The 22,744-nt window shown below is 41.2% G+C and overlaps 1 protein-coding gene across 1 annotated transcript in view; it reads left to right on the forward strand.

Moving 5' to 3' along the window:
• The window catches only part of LOC147421621 (uncharacterized protein At5g01610-like), a 47,239-nt gene extending 44,141 nt beyond the window's left edge, over positions 1-3,098 (forward strand). Inside the window, exons 2-3 of the mRNA XM_086503408.1 lie at positions 2,361-2,415; positions 2,535-3,098. Coding sequence (XP_086359534.1) covers positions 2,361-2,415; positions 2,535-2,911 — 432 coding nt within the window. The 3' untranslated portion in view covers positions 2,912-3,098. The remainder of the gene's footprint in view (positions 1-2,360; positions 2,416-2,534) is intronic.
• The last annotated feature ends 19,646 nt before the right edge of the window (positions 3,099-22,744 follow it).

Genomic DNA, 22,744 nt, shown 5'->3' on the forward strand with positions numbered 1-22,744 from the left:
CCTCTTTTGAACAATAAAGAAATACCGAAAGGGGCACCTAAGTTAGGGGCCAATCTGGTGTCGGTCTTCTCATACAGGTGCATTCTAGCATCTGTATCCCATTCCCCTCTCTTGTGTCACTATAGCGCAGGTAAAATAGACGGCTAATAATGGGTGAAAGCTAAATCAAGGTTTGAAGTAAAGTCTACCGCCCTTTTTGGATTGTACAAGCCGGTTACATCATCTCTCCGGACAATCTGTAATAGCGGCTGCAACTCCTCCTTGAATAAGATTGCTACCCCTCCTGAACCTCGATCTAGCGTCTGGCCGACAAGCTGTCTCCCATAAATAACCAGTCACATTTGGCATCGATTGTCCAGATTTTTGATGTGTCTCTGAGTAAAAGACAATGTCTCTATCTCTGAAGCTGTCCTCAAAGGCACCCACATCCAGCCTATATGATCCATTACAATTCCATACCGCCATCCGGAGTGTGGTCCCATATGTCTCGCACCGTCATGTTGTGCGTTTTTCCAAAACCACTACTTTCCCTCCTCTATAAAAGGCAATTTTTCCCTTGCTGCCTTGATCTCTGGCATCAACTCTTGCATATGTGCTATTTGTGCTAACGTAAGGTCATCCCCCATAAATATTCCAGTTTTCTTAAGTGCTGGTCTCTTCTTCAGGAATTCCTTCCTTGTTTCCAAAGTCGGGAAACGCAAAATAAGTGCTTTCTCTTTGACGTTTCCCTTCTCATCCACTCCCTTCTTTCCTACTCTCCAAGCACCTTTGTGCATAGGTTCCGGGATGCCCATGCACTGCAAGAGTTCCTTCACTTCGTCTTCTACATTCTCGGTGTCTTTGATACCAGTAATACGCACATGGAGGGCTCTAGTCCTCCTCTTCTGTTCCTCCTCAATGGTCATATTGATGATGGTAGAAGTCTGTGCGGCTTCTGGCATCCGGGCCTTACCTTTCTTTGCACCTTCAATCCATTTTTCTGCTTCGTCAACTTTATCCTGTGTTTTAGAAAGGCGCTCCGCCCATGAGGAAGTCTCTTTCGAGTTTAGTTCTTCCCCTTCCCGCAGAGTTTTCACCTGCTCTTTAATATCTTCGAGCTCCTTTAACATCGAGGGCTGATTTCCCCCTTCCGTTTTGGGCATAATTTTGCAAGCTGCAAGTTCCCCTTTAAGCTCTTCAATCACTGCATCTTTCCCCTTTAACCCCTTTGAGAGAGAGAGAGAGAGAGAGAGAGAGAGAGAGAGAGAGAGAGAGTACTTTGCAAAAGGAACGTGCGACGGGAATTAACACTTAAGTACACACACGGCTCGGAAGCTAGAATGCCCTGAGTAGACGCCGACAACCTGTAGGCCCCAAAATTGGCGCCCCTTTCGGTATTTCTTTATACTTTGAGAGGGTAAATTACAAAGTAGAGTCCTGTGAATTCTTTACCTGTATCCAGCTAGATACCACCTGTTTTGGCCAAAGCCCCAAAACTTGCGCGAAACCTTTTCCCCTGTTGGGACGCACTTCCACTGGCATAAACCCTCTGATTTCTGCCCAAAAACAATAAATTCAGCTGTATTTACTGGTTTTTGCCTTGTTTTCAGCCCTAAGTCCCCGAACTGTCCTCTGTCAGTGGGGCATTGTTCCGAATGATTTTCGCATCTGTATGGCTGGAAATTGTCAAAATACACCGCTTAACCAGTGCTGAAATTGCACCTGTACGGTGAGGTTATCACCCTCACCTGTGCCTGCTTTTGGAGGAGCAGTTAGCTACTCCTGTTCCTGCTCAAGGAGGCTCTTGCCTCAGCACAAAAGCACGAAACCACACAGTTGTACGTCAATCAAATGAAGAGCCCTTGGGGGTTGATCAGCCCCCCCCCCCCCCCCCCCTTCTCTCTCTCTCTTCCCCCTGCATATGGATACTCTTACAGTCCCCCCGTGTGCAACATTTTTTGGAGTATTACTTTTGAAGTCATAAAACTTGGTGTTTGCTTGGGCAACAGACCGTTTCAGCAGTTGAAGGCCTGTTTAATGTCACTGCCATTTATACCACTCTGTTGGTTATCTTTTAATATATGAATGTGTAGTATTTGGTTGATTAATTACTGGATGATACCAAGTTGCGAGCTCTGCATTCATCTATGAGGAGTTATGTAAATTGCTTACTTGGGATTTTAAGTTGTAAACCTTTATTAGTCTGAAAGCCCATCTTCAAAAAGGCAAGGATATCTATCTAGAAGCTGCTGATGGGAGGTCCAATGTATTCAGGAATGTCTGTTGTTTATAAAAGCATAAATTTCAAACAACTAAGGGGTAAGCATCATCTGTACAACTACACATTTTCCCCTTTTGACAATCAAGTTGGGCGTGTGCAGTCATTATCCAAAAGCGTTGAAGAAGGGGCAGCACGTCTATTCAACAGATTGAGAGGTATACCTGTATTTTTAATGTTTAATCTATTATAGTTTGTAGTATTGAATAGGTTTGCGCTGGCTTATGTTCAACGCGCGTGCACAGAGAGCATCTCAAATCTTTTGAAATTTTCTCAGGCAAGATGCAAAAACCACTAGTAGAGTTGTTAGAATCATACGGACTTCCCAAGGGTCTATTTCCGAAGAATGCAACACATTATGAGTTTGAGGAGGATACGGGCACATTGACAGTCTTTCTGCCTACAATCTGTGAGGTGGGATTTAAAGACTCCTCTGTTGTGAGGTATGCTCTCAAAGTAACAGGGACACTTTCGCAGGGAAAGCTCTTAAACATTGAAGGTTTAAAAACAAAAGTTCTTGTATGGGTGAAAGTAACTGCAATAACCGTAGACAATTCTGGCTCAAAAATCTCCTTTATTGCCAGCGTCAAGAAAGCAAGACCTTTCGATGCCTACACTGTCTTGCGTGATGGGATTGAGGTAGAGGTTTTTTGATGCTCGGAGGACTCACACACCATGAAATCCAATACAAATTGGAAAGCCTGTTCATTTTCCTGTTTGTGGGTTGTCAACTAATTTATTATGTATTTCAAATCTCTAAGATTATAATACCATGTTATTTGGGACCTTTTATCTTCTTATGTAATTGAATTCTGTACTTTATTAAGAAATATTCAAAGTGCATCCGAGTTAAATTCCTTGTTTTGTATGGTTTGATTGCATATTTATCACATTGCATACTCGTCTAGAGCTAGCAGTGGCATGCTTCTATTGATTATGAGGCACATGTTCGGTCTGTGTAGGTTTCAAATGTTGTTATAGATCCCCATTTTTTAAATGCAAATCTGCAAGATAATTGATGAGGATAGGGCTGATAATGAGCAACATAGAGGAACGCCAAGATGGCCAGTGTAAACTTTTGTATGACTGTAAATTGGGCGCAATGTTCTTTATTCATACTTGTTCAAGTTCTCACAATGCAGGTGTTCAAATTATTAAGCAGAGTAAAAGTTTGGTAGCATGCTTTTTATGCATCAATTTTTTCTGTCTTGGCTAAGGAATTAGGACGAAGAACCGTCGTTATCAATTTGATTAAGCCCAAAATTTAAAAAATTGGTTGGTTGCTATCAATTAACTATGATGCTATTGTGAAGAATGGCACGTGGTCTTTGTGAAATGAAATTTGGACTAAGTGGGCATCTTGATTGATTGCTATGAGGTTCACTTGTGTCAAAAAGATATTGCCAAGAGAAGGGCATTGAATTTGAGCACTTTTGCTCCCAATTTTTGAATGACTACCATTGCGTATTGATAGCTCATAATGGTTGGAATGTACATTGACTAGATATGGAAGCTGCTTTTTCTAACGGAAATTTGTATCAAGCACAACCTTTTGTTTTACTCAAAATGGACATGAACAAACGTGTGCAAGCTTAAGAAGTCTTTGCATGTTTTGAAGTGAGCTACACATGCTTGGTATGAAAAGATTCATGCTTAGTCGCATATGGTTTTTGACGAGTCCAGCTCAGAGAAGTTTGTATATCAATGCGTATGATACATTTATAATCATTCTGTCATATGGTGGTGACACTGTTCACTAGATGAAATGAGGATATAGTGTTGGTTTTAAGGCTATTTTTGAATACTTGTTTTGAAACATCGAATTTGGGGCTTTTGCATCATTATATGGGCATGCGGTTTAAGTAGGTCGATTGGAGGTATACTTTTGTGTAAGAAAATTTACATAGGACGTTGCATATATTCAAAGATTGCAAACCTATTACTACTCTTATGGCGAGAGGTTTGAAGCCTACACCAGAGATTATTTAGATGTCACTCTTGATCAACAAGCTATTGATTGCCTCATTTATGTATGAATCACAAGGCCATATATGAGTATGTAGTAGTGAGATGAGCAAATTTATGCATAGGTTAGTGTTTATGCATTGAAATGCAAGTGAGTGGATCTTTCACTACTTGAGTGGTTTTATGCAACTTGGGTTGTTTTATCTTGGAGAGGATCATTGGTGCCATGCCTTTTCAGATTTGGATTGGGTTGGTTTCTATGACAACTAGTGGTTTTTATTTCATGCTTAGCAACTCATACATGAGGAAGAAGTTACAATTGCCACTTCTAGTCATGGGGTTGAGTATAGAGCTTGTTATAAAGCGATTGTGAGTATGTTTGGCTCACATGCATTTTATATGGGTGTTGGACTGTTGGCTCTCGCCATGATCATCATTGATAGTATTGGTAGTTGCGAGGGGTCTAGTGTTCCGCGCTTGCACAAAGCACATTGAGTTATAGTATCATTATTTCAAGGAGATGTTAGTAGATAGAGAAGGAGAGAGCTTGAGCTCTTGTAAGCGTGCACATACACACAAAGAAAAGATTGTAATTAACTCAAGATAAGGGGTCTACAAAACATAAGGGAATATTGCAACATAAAAGGAGAACTAGTACAATGGTCTAGTGTAAACCGCTAGTGAGTGAGGTGAGTAGATAAGTGTGCCATCACTCTGATAGATAGACTAGCTCGGTGTAGTATCATTGGCGAAGATATACTTATCCACTAAGGCTTGCTAGTGATGATTACTATCGGTGGTAGTCATCCAGGAGTCGTACATGTTGAGCTTGACATCTCAACACTCCCCCTTGGTGTAGTACAAATGGAGTATCACTGGTGACGAAGATATGCGTATCCACTAAGGCGTACCACTGATGAGATGACTGTCAGTGGTAGTCATCCAAGAGTGGTACATGTTGAACTTGGCATCTCCACTCCTCCTCAAGCTCAACGCCATCTCTCATATACTAAGCATCACTCGAGACCCCTGTAGCTTCTCCGATCCAAGGGCCATCGTGAAGATATTTGCAACTTGCTCATTCGTCGCCATGTACTCAAGGTCGATGTCGCGTGCTAAGACCCTCTCTGATGAAGTGGTAGTGCACCTCGATGTGCTTCATCTTGGCATGAAACATTGGGTTTCGTGCCAATTGTATGCTATTGAGGTTATCACAATAGACGACAATCGGTCTCTGTATCTGTACTTTAAAGTCGTGAAGTAGAAATCCCAACCATGCTACTTCACATGCTGCCATTGCAGCACCCCTGTACTCTACCTCTGTACTCGAAAGAGCAACCTATAGTTTCTTCTTGTTGCTCCATGTGATAGTAGCACTCCCAAGTGAGAACATGAAACTGTTGATAGATCTGCGATCGTATGTAGTACCAGCCCAATCCGTATCTGTGTAGCCATAAAGTTGCAACTCCACACTAGCCCTATAAAAGAGTGCATAATCCAAAGTAGCAGTCACATAGTGCAAAGTGTGCTTCACGGTATCCAAGTGTGGTTTCTTGGGAGACTGCATATACTTACTCAACAATCCAACTATGTAGCTCAAATCTAGATGTGAGACAGTCAAGTAGATCAAGCTATCCACAATCTTCCTGTACATGGTAGCGTTCTCAAGCACTTGGCTTGCATCATTCTCCATCTTCTAATTTTAATCTAAGGACATTGCAATTGGCTTATAATAACCCAGACCATACTTTTTCAAGTTCTAATTCTAATCAAGGACATTGAAATTGGCTTATAATAACCCGTACCATACTTTCAACATGTCCAAAATATTGCCTTTGTGATAGCCATACACCCTCTTCCGTGCGAATAATTTCAATGCCCTAAAAATACCGCAAGTCTCCCAAGTTTTTCATCTCAAACTCTTGCATAAGTAGAGCCTATACACCCTCTACTTTAATCACATTATCACCTGAAACAATCAAATCATCCACATAAATGCATATCACCACAATTTTTGTCTCTGCATCTGACATCTCAAAACCCAATGAAATGAGAAATTCCACAATCCTTTCATATCAAGCTCTAGGTGCTTGCTTCAGCCATACAATGCTTTCTTTAACTTGCATACAAGGTCGCGTAACTTCATATTTGCATAACCTTGTGGCTGCTCCATATACATAAGTTCCATTTAGAAATGCAATCTTTAAATCCATTTACTTCAACACCCATTTTAACGTGACAACCATTGCAATAAACACACGAACAATAGCCATCTTGGTTACAAGGTTGAATGTCTCCTCATAATCAATCCCATAAGTCTGTGCATAACCTTTGGCTACAAGCTTATCTTTGTACCTATTCACACTACCATCAACATTATGCTTTATTTTATAAATCCATTTACATCCAATTGCCTTTTTACCTTTTGATAATAGCACCAATTTCCATGTTCCATTTGCACCAAGTGCAGCTATCTCTTCATCCATAGCTTGCCACCGTTTTTCATCTTTGACAGCATCCTCAAAACATGTGGGTTCTACCTCCTCTGTAATCTTCGCCATATATGCACAATGACGAGCCACATAACTGTCATAAGTCAATCTTTGCACATGATTTCTTACTCTTTTTGACCTCTTGTGTGGTCCAAGATTACTTCTAGGTGCTTTGTTCCCTTCTTGCATCCTTCTTGCATGCGGAGTATTCACAGAGGGTATGCCAAGCTCCTCGTCCAAACTCTGCTCAGAACCACTGCTATCGCCATCATCATAACCAACACAAAAATTTGGCAACTTACAGACATCATCAACTTTTTTCTTTCCTTTCCTTGATACATTTGAAGAGTTATCAGGACTCTCTCTTTACGCAACCTGCCACTCCATGGATTCTCATCGTGACGTGCACTAGGTGATCCTTGCAGCCCACTCAAAACGTGTGATTGTGTACCTGTATTTTTTTGTAGCCACATTTTCTCTTGCATCAGTCCCCAAATCATCTTTTACAGATCAACATACCAACTTGCCATTTCATAAAAAACAACATCCTTTCTCACCCTTACTTTACCCGTGATAGGGTTGTAACACTTGTACCTTTTCTGCTCAAGGGAATAGCCAATGAACACACATTTTTTGCTTTCGGATCAAGCTTACTTCTTAGCCATCGGTCATATGCACATAAGCAATACATCTGAACACTTTAAAATATGATACATCCGATTTTTCACCACTAAACTTCTCTTCAGACGTCATATCATGTACTACAACAGTAGGGGTCATGTTCATAATGTAGACACCTGTAGCAACAACCTCAACCCAATAACAGTGAGGCATATTCTTCTCATTCATCAATGCTCTAGAAACTTTTGCAATGTGCTTGTTCAACCACTCAGCAACACCATTTTGCTGCAGAGTTTACCTGCATGAAAACTGCCTCTGAATTCCATGCTTTTTCAGAAAAACATTGAATTCATTGGAGAAGTATTCTCGCCCTCCATCTGACCTCAGGCACTTTACACCTGTTTCCCAGTCTGTTTTTCAACCATTACTTTTAAATTTTGAAAATGCATAAACACCTGACATTTTTGCTTCATGAAATAGATCCATACCTTTATGGTCATCAATGAAACTCACATAGTATCTACATCCACCCATAGATGCAGTCTTTGCCAGACCCCATACATCTGTATGCACTAAATCCAATGCATTCCTGCTTACATGCTTATTAGAGGAAATAATGCTTTTTCCTACTTTCCAAATTAACAAGCTTAAAAAACTTTCTGCATTTCGGCAACTCTAAATGAAGGTAAATATGTAACCATCTCTTTAGTTTGCATCATTTTCAGCCTCTAAAAATTTACATGACCAATGCATTTGTACCAAACTCAATGTCTGGAACAACACTTGCACCTTGTGAAAACATGGCAACATTCACCTCAGACACATTTACATCTAAAGAAAACATTTTTCCCACTTTCTTTCTTTGTGCAACCAACTTTCCAATCTTGTTATGCTCTTTGACAAAGAGATCATTGGAGTTAAACCTGACCTGTAAACCCTATTCAAACATTTGCCCAACAGAAACCAAGTTCTTTGTAATATTGGGTACACCATTTGTCATAGACAATGGCCCATTTTCTGTATGCATAATGGGATGTGTAGTATCATCTCTAGTTTCCACATAAGTCGGATTTTGTAAAGTCTACATTTCCTTGAAACACTCACCATGACTGGTCATGTGATTCAATGCAACACAATCCACATACTAGACATTATCACTGGATTTGTCCACATTTGTAGATATAGTATTCAGCATGTATTGTACCACAAATAGCCTCTGAGGCTCATGTACATTTCTGCTAGTGGTTGCATAATTGTTTTGTTGCCTCATGTTTGGACATTCACGTTCAGAGTGACCATATCTTCCACGAACCCAACATACTACATTTTCATGTTGACTTGCATTATTGCACTGCGCATTTCCACAACCTCTTGGACTCCCTTTGCCTCAAAAATTTACTTGACCAACTGTGTTCTAACCTTGATTGTTATTCTACTATTGTGCTTGGTGGTTGCCTCTTCCTCGGCCTCGTCTACGGCCTATACCACGTCCTCTTCCTCTTCCTTTGTTGTTGGAAAGAAACTATTCAAAATTGTTTCCACCTTGCGTAGAGGAGTTTTCCTCAACTTCCTTCTCTTCCACAATCATAAGGACACTAAATTTGTAAATGAGGGAATGTTCTCTCAAAGATGGATGCCGCTTTTGAATTGTTTGTATTTTGGACCCAAATCTCACAGAGACAAGCTTCTACTTTGTCATCATCATCGACTGTAACACGAATCGATGCAAGTGACTCACATATGTTCTTTATCTTCAATGATGATGGATAGGTTTTTCTTATGTAAATATTCAGCTTAGTCTTCAACTGTAGCTTCCTTGCCTTTGTGTTGGTCACATGCAATGACAGTAAAGTGTCCAAGTCTCCTTAGGGATATGGGAATCTTGTATATGCCCAATCATTGTGTCCTACACACTCATAGAAAGCCAGCACATAATCTTCCGAGCTCCCTGGTTCCAATCTTTAAATGTCTTTATTTGCGGAGCACTCGCACCTTCCTCTGGTAGTGGTGGTGCTGTCTCACGTTCTCCATCAACGTACTCTTAATAACCTTTGCCCATAAAGAAATTGGTCATTCTGAACTTTCAAGCATAGAAGTTTTTCTTGTACAGCTTCTCATTGACAATTTGGTCAAGCCAATCATTGTTGGATGACCTATTTCCAACCCTACACAAAGTTTCTGAGTAACCTGCTAAAAATAGTCAGTTATCACATCTATAACCACAATCTACGTAATATAGAGTATCTGTGCACACTGCAGCCAAACCGAAGCTTTCTGCACCACCAATATGCAGATCTAGAGAATCCCCAACCTTAGTGTTTTTGCACGTGAAAGCACTCTAACTTCAAAACGGGGGTCGAAACGCGCCCGAAATGGAAATCTAACTGCACAGTCGTAGTCCAAAGGACTGTATATAACCCCAAGACACACACTTTTAAAATGGAATCACCTCAATCGGAGATCGTTGACGATGGATCCCGGTAATATGGGGACCGCTTCTTAGGCTACTCCTACTTGTTGCTCCAAGCTCCTCAGACACAACGGGGCTTTGATACCATCTTGCAAGCGCATGCGCACGAGCACACACACACACACACACACACACACACACACACACACACACACACACACACACACAAATATGGAGACAGAAGATTGTACTTCTTCTTTTTTGCTAACTCAAGATAAGGGGTCTACAAAACATAAGGGAAAAATACAACATAAAAGGGAAACTTGCTACAAACAAAAGCGTCGTGAGCCTTGCAAAATACCAAGAACGATATGCTACAAGCGATAAAACCATGAATTTTCATACCTGATGATTTGCATAGCACATAGTCAAGACTGCACGTGAACAGAGAGAGACAGAGAGCAAGAGAGAGAGGGAGCGAGAGAGAACGTGCAGGTGCACCTCCTAGAGCGGAGTGCTGCGTTGGCACGACGAGAGAGAAGAGATGAGAGAAGAAGAATAACCCAGATACTGGGTGCAATCTCCCCCCGTGTAAGAGTGAGCATTTTCCTCTTGCACGTATTTACTTATATATTTTTAAATGCTAAAAAATGAATACACATTGTCCGCCCGAACATAAAGTGACTATAGCTCACAAAGAGCTCTTTAATAATACAAAGATAATGAATTTGCTATCCTTTGCACATTCCATAGAGCAGCTATGAATTTTCCATATGTCAGTTGCAATAAATAACAAAATATCAATTCCATTACATACCTCTCCGTTAGAAAGCAACTGTCCTCAGTTGCAAAGATAATAAATCTGAAAATCATACTTGTAGAAAAAAATAGTGATTAGTATTCTGTTTCAAAGATATTACATAGTAAAAGAAAAGTTTATGAAACTAAACAACATTGCTTATGCCTGCCGTCATCCACATACTACCTATTCTAGTGTCCCATACCACCAAAATAAGTAATACATGTCATACCCTGATGAACCAGGATATCATTGGTCACACTCATCATTCAATAATCATTTCTCATCAATCTCAAGTCCAATTCCATAAATAATGTCGCAACAAGAAATCATATACCAATTCCAAATCCAAAATCCAAATCCAAATATTTGTCAACATATACTCGGGTAACAAAATCATACTAAGGACAGTGGTGGCCAGTGTCATATCGTTGGGGACTTGCTGTGCGCTGCGTGTGAGCCACTAAGGCTACAAACAGCAACCCATGAGCAGGGAAGCTCGGGAGTACAAACGGTGTGTCACTTACCTTTGTCTTTCTGCCGTCGCAGGAATCTGGCGCTGTTGTGAAGAGGGAGCCTACTCGACGCTGTTGCTCAACCAACTCATCACCGTTGATGCTGCCATAAGGCTCAATTGCGCACACACACATACTCTCTCTCTCTCTCTCTCTCTCTCTCACACACACACACACACACACACACACACACACACACACACACACACACACACACACACACACACACACACACACACACACACACACACACACACACACTCGTGAGCACACGATGGAAAAGGAGATAGAGATAAGGCAAGAGCACTCTTTTTGCATGCACCTCTCAGAATGAGGGATTTAGTTCACAATGACCCTTTTACATGGGTTTGGGCCATCCACACATAGGCATCCATATTGGTCGATCAAAGTAAAAATTGTTGTCAATTGAGATATGTAATGCACCTTTCATCGAAGATCACCCAATCATCTATAGGACCGACAAGCCCAATCCCTAACTCAAAACAATGTGATATCCGTGGATGTTAATTGGGCCGATGTCCAGTCTCATATTTTCCTGGTACTGACTCCATTGCATGACCCGTAAAAACTTCATCACACGGGTCTCCGTCATCGGTTAACGTACCCACCTTACCGATGTGTGTAGAGTCCGTCCTCGAAATCTATTCACTAGCTTCCGTCCTCTGAAGCTAGTGAGGTGAAGCTTGTTTGTTGAGGTGGTAGAGCATCTGGGATAGATTGTCTGCACAACAAATTCACCGCGTGAGAGTATGCAAGCAAAACTATATGGCAATAAAGCATGAGGGAAATATAAAGTACATGAGGACATAAGTAGTTGCAAACAATTATGAAATGCTACACTGCCAATAAGGACGAAAAAATTGCACTTTGATGAAATTAATCAATCAAGAGTTTTGGGCTTATGGATGAATCTATCAATTAGATAGGCATGGCTAAGGTTAAAACAATTACTATGGTAGTATCAAAGTTAGGAAAATTATCTAAATGCAAGAATCCCCAAGTGTGCCTTTCAGCTTTGATTAGCCAATTAACTCTCACAACTCCAAGCAAGAGCTTGAATTTTTCACTTTAAGCTTAATGGAAGTCTTTCTCAAGCCTTTTTTTTTTCAAAATTATTTCCTGTGTGTGCTTATTTTGTATGTCTGGGGATTTTTTCTTTTCAAAGAAAAGAACCCACATTGGGAACCTCAAAGGCTCTAGTACCATAGACAATACATGTGCGTGAAGTACCAAATCAAACCGGGATTTCTCTTCCAGCTTGAGATTTTACCTTTGTGGTACTTTTTCTTTTTGCTTCCATTTCCTTTGTATTCTCATTAGTGTCTTTTGTTGTTGAAGTGAGCAAGCTTCTCTTTGCCTAAAACACTCCTAAGGTCTCAAACACCCGTATAATTTTACCAACTAGGACTAGCGGTCAAGTAAATGAGCTAACCTAAAGTCACGACCTCCTAACCTCAAGGCTCATCCATAAAACTAAACTCTAGTTTATCAACCTAAGCAAAGACAAATTTATATAGTTATAATGGAAAATAAAAAAACATAACTAAATGCACTTAATCAAACCATGGAAAACCACAATCAACAAGTATAAATATCCACCAGTATGAATCATGGAAAGTAGTACACTTGGAGGTATGGAGTTGCTCATTTTGTTGTAGCAAATGTCCTCTGCCATGTCGATGGAGACCCATATAAGTTCTACACAATAATATCAAGCAACAAGGCACTATACCTCGAGGAGGCATGTCAGTGTGAAAAGACCAAAACTCATGGAAAACAAGCTGAAACAAAATCTAGACCCCTAACCTACCTATCTGTTATCACTTATGGAATCAAGGGAAGAGGATATTATATAGACCGGGTGGCATCCTGAGATGAATCTGATTATTGGGATATATATCTTCTTTTAATTGAAATCTTTCTTTCAACAGTGAGATGAATCTCTCTCTCTCTCTCTCTCTCTCTCTCTCTCTTTGTGAAAGTATATGCCATTTCTTTACATTTTGTATAATATATGAAAAATTTATTGTCTTATATCGCTCTTCGGTGTGACGACATCTTCATCATTCTTCCATTCCTCTACATATTCTCTCTCTCTCTCTGTCTAATGCATCTCTCTCTCTCTCTCTAATGCATCATTGGCACCACTTTCATAGGTACAAATAGTTAGCATTTGGATGTCTCTAGTTAGCATTTTAATGTATATAGTTAGCATTTTGAATAGTATTTGCAAGTACAAATTTGTCCTCTGGGTAGAAGTCATCTTCATGCCCTTGAAAGAGGGTGGGAAGAGAGTTGTGCCCGGTGGATTAAGCAAACCCTTATGTGGTGTGTCACCTATTAACAAAGTGTTGTCAGCATCAAAGGCACATGGATTTGGGAAAAAGGTTTGTAATAAAGGATACATTGGGTATTTTAGGGTGATAGTGGCCCTCAATGGCAACACACTACCTTTGGCAATACAAAAAATTAAATTATGAACGTTGGATTTTGGCTACATTGCAAACTACGGCCACGAGGGGGTCGAGGTTATGTTGTTGCATGAAAGACCATATTGCAACATGGAACCTTGGAAGAATAAACTCTAGAAGTTCCTTGGTGCTTGGCCAAAAAATGACCCTGTGATTGATTATCCGAAAAGTATGCAAGTCAATGTAGACTACATTTGCATCATATGGCTCTCACAGTAGCAATCCATTGATGTCCAAAATAAGCAATCTCTACAAAAATTTTGTGAAACATATAACTAATAGAAACTAAGATGACTTTCTTATTCCTTTACATTGGTTATTACAGAAACAACCATGTCAACTTCTAGCAAAGGTCCATACTGGGTTTGACTATTGTAGAGGTTGTCATGTCTAGTGTCAATGTCCTCAATCTTCTCCTCCTTAGTCCCTTGTGCTTTTGCAATCCAAGACTCTTGTATTTCCATCATAGAGTGTCTATAGAAAATGAATTGGTTGCTACAATGGTATGGTTTGCTTGATGCTCAAGCACTATTGAATGATCAGGATGTTCAGGCTCTTCTAGTTGAACGATGGAGGGCTTTGGTTGAGGGTTGAGAGTTTCAATGTGCATTTCTTCCTCAGCCCCTCCCTCTACACGATCTTCCTTCTCAACCCTTCCCTTCGCATGGTGCATCTCTGCCTCCTCGGCCTCCGCATTGCCTTCCTCCTCAACACCTCTCTCTGCATCATGCATCTCTTCTCACTCAACCCCTCCCTCTACATGATTGCTCTTCTCCTCAGCCCTTCCTTGTGCCTGGTCTTTCTCCTCCTCTTCCTCTTGTGACTTCTCATCTAATTTGGTAGAATTTGAGGACTCAGGGAGGTCCATTGACTTGTGTCCCTCACCTAACATTTTCATCTCTACCGCATGATCATCCAACGGGTTGTCTTTTGCACCCAAACTTACAAGATTTGAGATAGAGAATAGATGTTGGATAAGTGTCACACGGAATCAAAATATTCTATGGTGTATTTCTCTATGCACTCTGAACAATAAAAAGAAGTTGAGATCAATCCTTATTGCTATACAACCACCAAGTTATTGTAATGCTTTGCAAAATGGCTACCTTTGACATGAATGGAGCTAGTGCAAAGAACCTCTGTAGTATGTACTCAACATGTAGGAGACATCTCGATCCGCATGAGTTTGCATCCATTTGATTTGGCATTGTGACTTCCTTTATGGTCGTCTTGTATAGTTCATAATTTCCACATAGCTTGCCATATGCATGGAATAATCTTTTTATGCAGCTGCAAACAGTCAAATTTTTTATTTAACCACGGGAATCACTACATGCAAACCTAATTCCACATAAAACTAATTTCAAAATCTGAATACTCACAGCCTTAATTCTGAATGGCTTCCTTGAATTGAGTTGAGAGTCCACACCACTGGATTGTCAAGCTCAATGCATACGAATGGTTGTTTCTCGCATATGAAAAATTAATTGTTGTGGCTTGGAGCATAGGGCATTGAGCAAACCATCTCTCTAATGTGCCCTGATAGGTATTCTTCATTCTGAGAAGGATAGACATTTGTGGACCCAATATATATTTTTTGGACTGGCTTTGTTGAGGAAGTTGGCTCTTGATTGAGCTACAAATAGTTAACAAAAGTTATTTTCCATTCCAAAGCGAGAAGGTAAGTATGCCAAAGCTAGAGAATGGGACATGCTTTATGCATATATACACAATAGAATGTGTTATCTGTGCATCTTGATCCTGTAATACATTAATAACGACAGAATTGATTGCTAGTCTCCTTGAGCCATTTGCTACTGGTATGTCTACTAGCAATCCATCTTTCATTGATGATAAGATTTCATTGTTTTTTGCATCCATCTCACACGCTACTATGTCGTAGCTTTTCTTCTCTACTTTTTTTTAAGCAACTATGACCTTTTCTTTCTCTCTTAGTTTCTTAGAGTCCTCTGCACACCGGTTTTCCTACTTAGCTTTGGCTTTGGTATTCACATCATGGGTTACCTCTACAATTTTCACCTCTGATTGCGGCCTTGCTAGAATCTCCCTCATTGTCTTGTCTATGAATTCATTGGGCACAAGTGATTTATCATGCCTTCACCTTATTCTCTTTAGTGTCTCATTGTCCTTGTCCATAATGTTCAAACTATGTGCATGTGCTACAAGAACAGTTATGTCATTAAAGTACTCAAGCAGAAAGTCATCTGCTACCTCTTAAAGTGCCAAAAGTGCAACGACCTTCAACCTCATTTTACCAATGTATTCCTCTTTACAAATCGATCCGATCAGCCTAAAAGGGTAGCATTGGTACACATCCTCAGTGCATTTTTGAGATTTCCCAATCTCCCTAAACAACTTTAAGCTTCTTTGCATCTTCCTCATCCTTGGGGACTTCAAAATATTCATCGGCTTTTCGGGTCTCTTCTTCTTGCTGGCCGACTTGCCCCTTATTTTAGCAGCTAACTTGGCTCTTTGCCAGCCTTCCTAGCAATCCCCTTGGTTCTTGCCATTGTCCTAAAACATCAACCAATGTGTGTGTGTGTGTGTGTGTGTGTGTGTGTGTGTTTAGGGGAACTTCTAGAATGAGTGGAATATAACTTGCACATCATTATACCTATACGTTCATGCTCTCTCTCTCTCTCTCTCTCTCTCTCTCTAAATGTCTCTAGGAGTAGTATTATGGAACATGGGGTAGCTCATAGAATGAGAAAAAGATTACTTGTGTGCCATTCTACAAACAATCTCTCTCTCTCTCTCTCTCTCTAACTCCAACAAAAAACGCAGCCGTTTTTTTGACATAGTAGAGAGTAGTTCACTCTTTTGATCATAACTTCTTCATCCAAACACCGATTTGGGTAGCCTCAATTGAAGAGCACAAATCCCTCTACGCATTGATGTAAAGACTGAAATTTAAAGAGTTATGGAAGGAGTTTTTGTAACAACATTTCCAAAGTGAACAGGTTCAAGAAAATTGACTCTTATCTCTTATTTTACATACAATGTCTTCTGGCACTCGCAAGGGTTCTTCTTCAACAAGGTCCACAACCATTGTGGAAAATGATCCAAGATCTCCTAAGTGTGGAGATAGAAACACAACCATCCAACCAACGACATCGGAAACCATGATCATGGCATACTTGGTATCATTGCAAGAGACCGTAAACAAACAAGGCGAAGACTTACTAGCACTTGCAATGGAGAATGGCACACTAAGGGTACTTGTGGTTGAGAATGACAATCTCAAGAGGACACTTGAGATGCAAACAACACATTTGATGCAACTTGAAGAGGAATTTAAGGAATGTAAACTCTTTGAAGGAGCGGATGAGCAAAGTAGAGCATGACCATGTATTGAAAGAGGAGAAATTTGACACCATGAGCTGGGATGTATGCGACATGAAAAACGTATGCACAAACAAGTCTTGGGCTGATGTATGTGGTAGCAATGTGGTTTCTAATTCCTCACTCATGCAAGATATGGCTCAAGCAAAGAATGTTGAGAATGTGAATGTGGAGGAGTTGAAGGAACGGGAGCGACGTTCCAAGAACATTGTTATTCATGGAATTCTGAAAGAGAAGCTAGAGACACCTCCTTATCTTGCCATTGTTATCAAAGATTTCTTAAAAATCCACTTTGCCATGTCCGGAGTTATGGTCTATGGAGCACATAGAGTGGTGAAGCAAGGAGCTCCTCGCTCGGGGAGAACGGCCAATTGTATGCACCATGCCGGATGAGACCAAGGGAAAGATTATCCTTGATAATAGTTGGATCTATTTGAGGAATACAAAATGTTTTGTATGTGAAGATCGCACTATTAAGCAACAAAATATGCGTCGCAAGGAATATGAGGAAAAGAATAAGAAAAACAAGGAGATCTCTGATGAAGAAAATGTGCCCAACGAGGAGGCAAGTCCCTCGAGCAAATAGGGATGCGTTGTTAGGACACCGGCAAGGCCGGACTAAACAAGGGCAAGGCCGGGCTAGGCAGTGTGGAAAGGGAGTCCAACTAGGGAAAAGGGCCAGGGGCCATGCTATATAGTGGGTGGTTGGGAGGTGGACTCCTAGGTTCTAGTTCCCCTTGTCTAACATTGGTATCAGAGCCTAGTTCCTTTTTTGGGAAAGGCACAACCGTGGAGGAGGGGAGCCACACAAACTTGCATGACTTTTTGCATGTTGGGATCAAGGGAGCGTGGAAATCACCTCCTGTGAGGAGGACGACAGGCTGAAGCCGTGGGCAACTGCCCTTGCAAGGAGAAGCCATCGAGGTTGGACCTGCACCAAACGGTGCCCTTGCGGGCTCTATGGCATCGCGCCGGCATGTGGAACCTTTCACGTGCCAGCAGCAGGCAGAGAGGAGCACTATACGAGGTGGGGGAAGCTTGGCTCAACCCCTCGCGCTGTCTGCAAGTGGCCAAAGCTTTTTTTTCAAACACAAGGGACGGTACCCACAGTGGGGTCCCCCCCCCCGCCCCTCTTGTGCGGCTTCGGCAAGTTTCGGCATATCGACACGGCCGGCAAGTAATTCAACACACATATTTTCTACGTATTATCGGTAGAAACTCAGAAATTTAATCAAAGCATCTCGAGGGGAGTTCAAAGTGACATTATATTTCAAAATCAATTAACGGTTGCATGCATAATTGATTCGGCTACATGGGATTAAGGGATTCCCTTTACGGCGGACATTTCGGATTGATTTCCACCTGGATACTATCGACTTTGATGGAATTAACAAGGCTACTTAAGCTTTGCAAGTGCTCTCAATCTCAGGTATTTTTCTGACTATTCCTTGCACCGCACTGTGTCGCCATGGATTCAGATATAAATATGACTTTTGATTTTGAGCAAAGTACGCATGATCCTGCCCATGATGGCCTGCGGACGGATCCTCTCAAGGAGAGTACCCGTGATGCTACGTCAGGTGATGACACTTATGAATTGCTCGACATTCAAGAATTTCGTGCACTTCAGACACGCATGTCAGTCATAGATGAAAATTTTAAAGCTTTAAATGCAAATGTCACTAAACTATCCACATTAGTAATTCAATTAATGCAACAACAGCCCAAGGGTCCTGCTGACACACACATGCACGAGCACGTTGCTACACAAGGGCAAGGACCTTCTAATCCTGGGCAAGGCCCAACTGCTGATACTTTGCATAGTCTCACTGCAAAAGAGGTGGATGAGTTGTTGAAAAACACCAAACCACCGATTTTTAATGGAGAAGACCGAGACCGCAATAAGGATGCAGTGAATATCTTTCTCAGCAAGTGGGATGGAATTCACGCCTTACGGCGTACTTCGGACGCCAGTCAGAGCTCTGCAAACGAGCTTAAATCTGGAAGGCAAGGCCTACAAATGGTGGATGTCTCTCAAGGAGAAGAATATCATACCACAGAGTTGGGCAGCTTTTGAAGCTATGTTTTGCAAAGAATGTTTGCCTACAAATGAGGCAGATCGGAATTGGACGGCTTGGGACACATGTTCTATGCGCCAATACCCATCATTGCTTGAATATATATTTCACTATCAGGATGTTATCCTCAAGTTGGAAGGTTGAGATACTGTCAACAAGTACGGGGTTTTATACGTGGTCTGACACTAGAGTTTAAGAAGTATGTCAAGACCCAAGACCCTAAAACACTTGAGGGAGCCATAGTGAAAGCACATATTCACGATGATCTAAATGAAAAGAAAGCAGATAATATTCACGTGCCTGCTAATACACATGGTAATACACGCACTCAGTGTGGGCACAATAAAAGGAAATTTATAGTAGCCAATTCAGAAGCATCTAAAAAACCCAAGGGGTCCAGAGGTCCTCTCTCTCCTGAGGAATTTGATAAAGCTAAGAAAGAGAAATTATGTTTTCGATGTTTAGGCAGCGGTCATGGAAAAAAGGATTGTCCCAAGGGAAAATCTACTGCTCATGGCAAGGCGAAAGCAATGCCCACGGTGCAACTGCTACCTCTTGAGTCTTCCTCACGATTCTCTACAGTGGAAGTAACACACACCAAGGTGGTGCATGAATGTTGTCTCACAGCTTCCATGTGGCAACAAACCTTCGGACCACATGAGTTAGTACGTATGCACGGATCTCTGCAAGGGCACAAGGTGCGCATCTTGGTAGATGACGGTGCTACTCACAATTTCATCAATTACGGATTGGTGAAAAAACTCAAATTGCCTCAAACTATGAGTACCCACCACTACAAGGTAGCTATGATGAATGGACATGATACCAAAATCTGGGATACTAAAGTCCGAGCTGTTCCGTTGGAAGTACAAGGTTACTCCACATGCTTGGATTTTTAGGTTATGAACATGGAGAGGGCAGACGTGGTCCTTGGTAGGAGTGGTTGCATAGCCTAGGACCATCACTGAAGCGTAGCTATGAGCACAACAACTTGATCTTTGAATCCCATGGCGCACATGTGTTGTTGTTAGGAGAGAAGGATGTACCTTCTTCACCATTGATTTGTACACCTGAGCTTATGCGGCTCGTATCTGATAATGAAATAGATCAAGTTTTCTTGTGTTACTCACTGTCTCATTTTCTCTCTAACATTGAATCTGTTGAACATCCCTCAACGCCGCATGCTTCTCTCTCATCTCTTCCACCAATGGCTACTTCCAAACAAGCAAATGGTGCTAGTGAATTACAGAAATTATTAAAGGAATTTTATGATGTTTTACTAATAATTTGCCACCAAGATTACCGCCGACACGATCGGTGCAACATAGCATCGATGTGGTTGCAGGCTGTAAACTTGTCAATAAACCTCCCTAGTATGAGTTATTCTGAAGATGCTGAGGTGGAACGTCAGCTTGCTGACTACCTTAGCAGAGGGTTTATACAACCTAGTTCTTCACCATGGGCTTCTCCTATCCTACTAGTGAAGAAAAAAGACGGCAGTATGTGCATGTGCGTAGACTACCGTGGCTTAAATGCGGTTACGGTTAAGAACAAGTACCCATTGCCACGAGTGGATGAGTTGTTAGACAAACTCACTCATGCTCGCATTTTTACGAAAATAGACTTGCGGTCAGGTTATCACCAAGTCCGTATTTAACTTGTTGATATACCCAAAATTACATTCCGAACAAGGTTTGGACACTACGAGTTCTTGGTGATGCCCTTTGGGTTAACCAATGAGCCCGCAACATTCATGACACTTATGGATAGTGTCTTGAAGCCGTACTTGGGCAAGTTTGTCATCGTTTTCCTTGATGACATTCTAGTCTACAGTGCTTCTGAAGAAGAACACTTACAACATCTCAAGGAATTGTTCGAGTTGTTACGAACAAACAAATTATATGCCAAGGAATCTAAGTGTGATTTTTTGAAAGAAGAAATTCACTATCTAGGGCATGTTATTTCAGCTAATGGGCTATATATGGATCAATCCAAAGTGGATACAATCTGGCAATGGCCTTCTCCTAAAAATCTAGAAGTGTTACAATTTTTTTAAGGATTTGCAGGTTTTTACCGAAGGTTTGTTAAAAAATATGCTAATATTGCTGTTCCCATGAGGGATCAACTGAAAGGGAAAGGCAAATCTTTTCAGTGGGGACCCGCTCAATAGCACAGTTTTGATACACTCAAGGATGCATTAGCTACAGCTCCCAAGCTAGCTATTGTAGATCCTTTGAAACCATTCGTTTTGGAAATGGATGCCAGTGACCGTGCTATTGGAGCAGTCCTGATACAAGACGGACGGCCAATTGCATTTGAAAGCAAGAAGCTCGATGCAGCTCAGCAGAACTACTCTACTTATGAGCACAAACTCTATGCAATAGTGTCTGTCTTAAAAACATGGTGGCATTATCTGTATGGTGCTCAGTTTGAGATTGTGTTTGACCATGAAAGCATCAAATGGTTTACACAACAAATGGATTTGAAGGGTCAGAAAGCCAGGTGGGCCGTGATTCTTCAGGAATATGACACCAAGCTCAGGTATCGTAAAGGTCGATACAATGTGGTGGCTGACGCTCTAAGTCGTATGCCGGAGATCAATTCTCCCTTGTTCACGGAACTTCGTAGTGAATTTTTGGATTCTCTCAAAGGAAAATATGAGCATGATGAAGCATATCCCAAAGTGTGGATCCATGTTCAAATGAGGGATCCTTCTCACTCCAATGATGGTAGTGTAACCTTAACCTCCACACCTAGTTCTCCTCTATCGAGTGATGAACTACAGTGATGGAAGCATTTCACCATCGACAATGGGTACCTAATCCATAAGGGGAGAGTTTGTGTACCGACAGACACAGACATTTGGCGCCAAGTTCTTTATGAATGTCATGATAGTCCAAGTGCAGGGCATCCGAGTATTAGAAAAACTTATGCTCTTATACGACGACAGTTTTACAGGCCAGGTATACATGACTTTGTTCAAGCTTATGTCTTGCATTGCCAAAAATGTCAAGTTAACAAAGCAGAGCGCCTGAAAGCAGGACGACTCTTACAACCTTTGGAGATTCCCAATGGAAAATAGGATTTAGTATCTCTATGGACTTTATTGTGGGTTTACCAACCACTGTACAAGGTCATGACTCGGTATGGGTGGTCGTAGACAGGTTGACTAAACTATGTAAGTTTACTCCAGCCAAATCAACGATTAAGACACCAGAATTAGCCAAGTTATTTGTGGATAATCTATACAAGTTGTATGGTTTTCCAAGTAACATTGTCAGTTATCATGATCCCAAGTTTAATAGTCACTTTTGGAGGGCTGTGTTTAAACGATTGGGTACACAACTGAACCTCAGTACAGTCGATCATCCAGAAACGGATGGCCAGACTGAACTAGTTAACCAAGTGCTAGAGGATATGCTAAGTGAATACGTCAGCAAAAAATAGTCAGACTAGGAAGAATACTTACCTATTCTCGAGTTTGCCTACAACAATGCTAAGCATGTCACAACTGGATTGAGTCATTTCATGTTCATGTATGGGTTTCAACCTAGGTCACCTGCTACGGTGGAGTTGGCAACCGAAAAGCTCCAACAGGTTAAGGATTTTCTCCAAGACCACATGGATATGCTGAAACTCGCTCGTCAGAATGTCCGACAAGCGCAGGATCGGTATAAGAAGTATGCTGATGAGAAACGTCGGAAAGTTACCTTTGAGGAAGGGGAGGAAGTATTTTTACGTGTGCCAGAACA

The sequence above is a fragment of the Adiantum capillus-veneris genome, chromosome 27, assembly GCF_014529385.1.
Source record: "Adiantum capillus-veneris isolate H3 chromosome 27, ASM1452938v2, whole genome shotgun sequence".
NCBI classification, from domain to species: Eukaryota; Viridiplantae; Streptophyta; class Polypodiopsida; order Polypodiales; family Pteridaceae; genus Adiantum; species Adiantum capillus-veneris.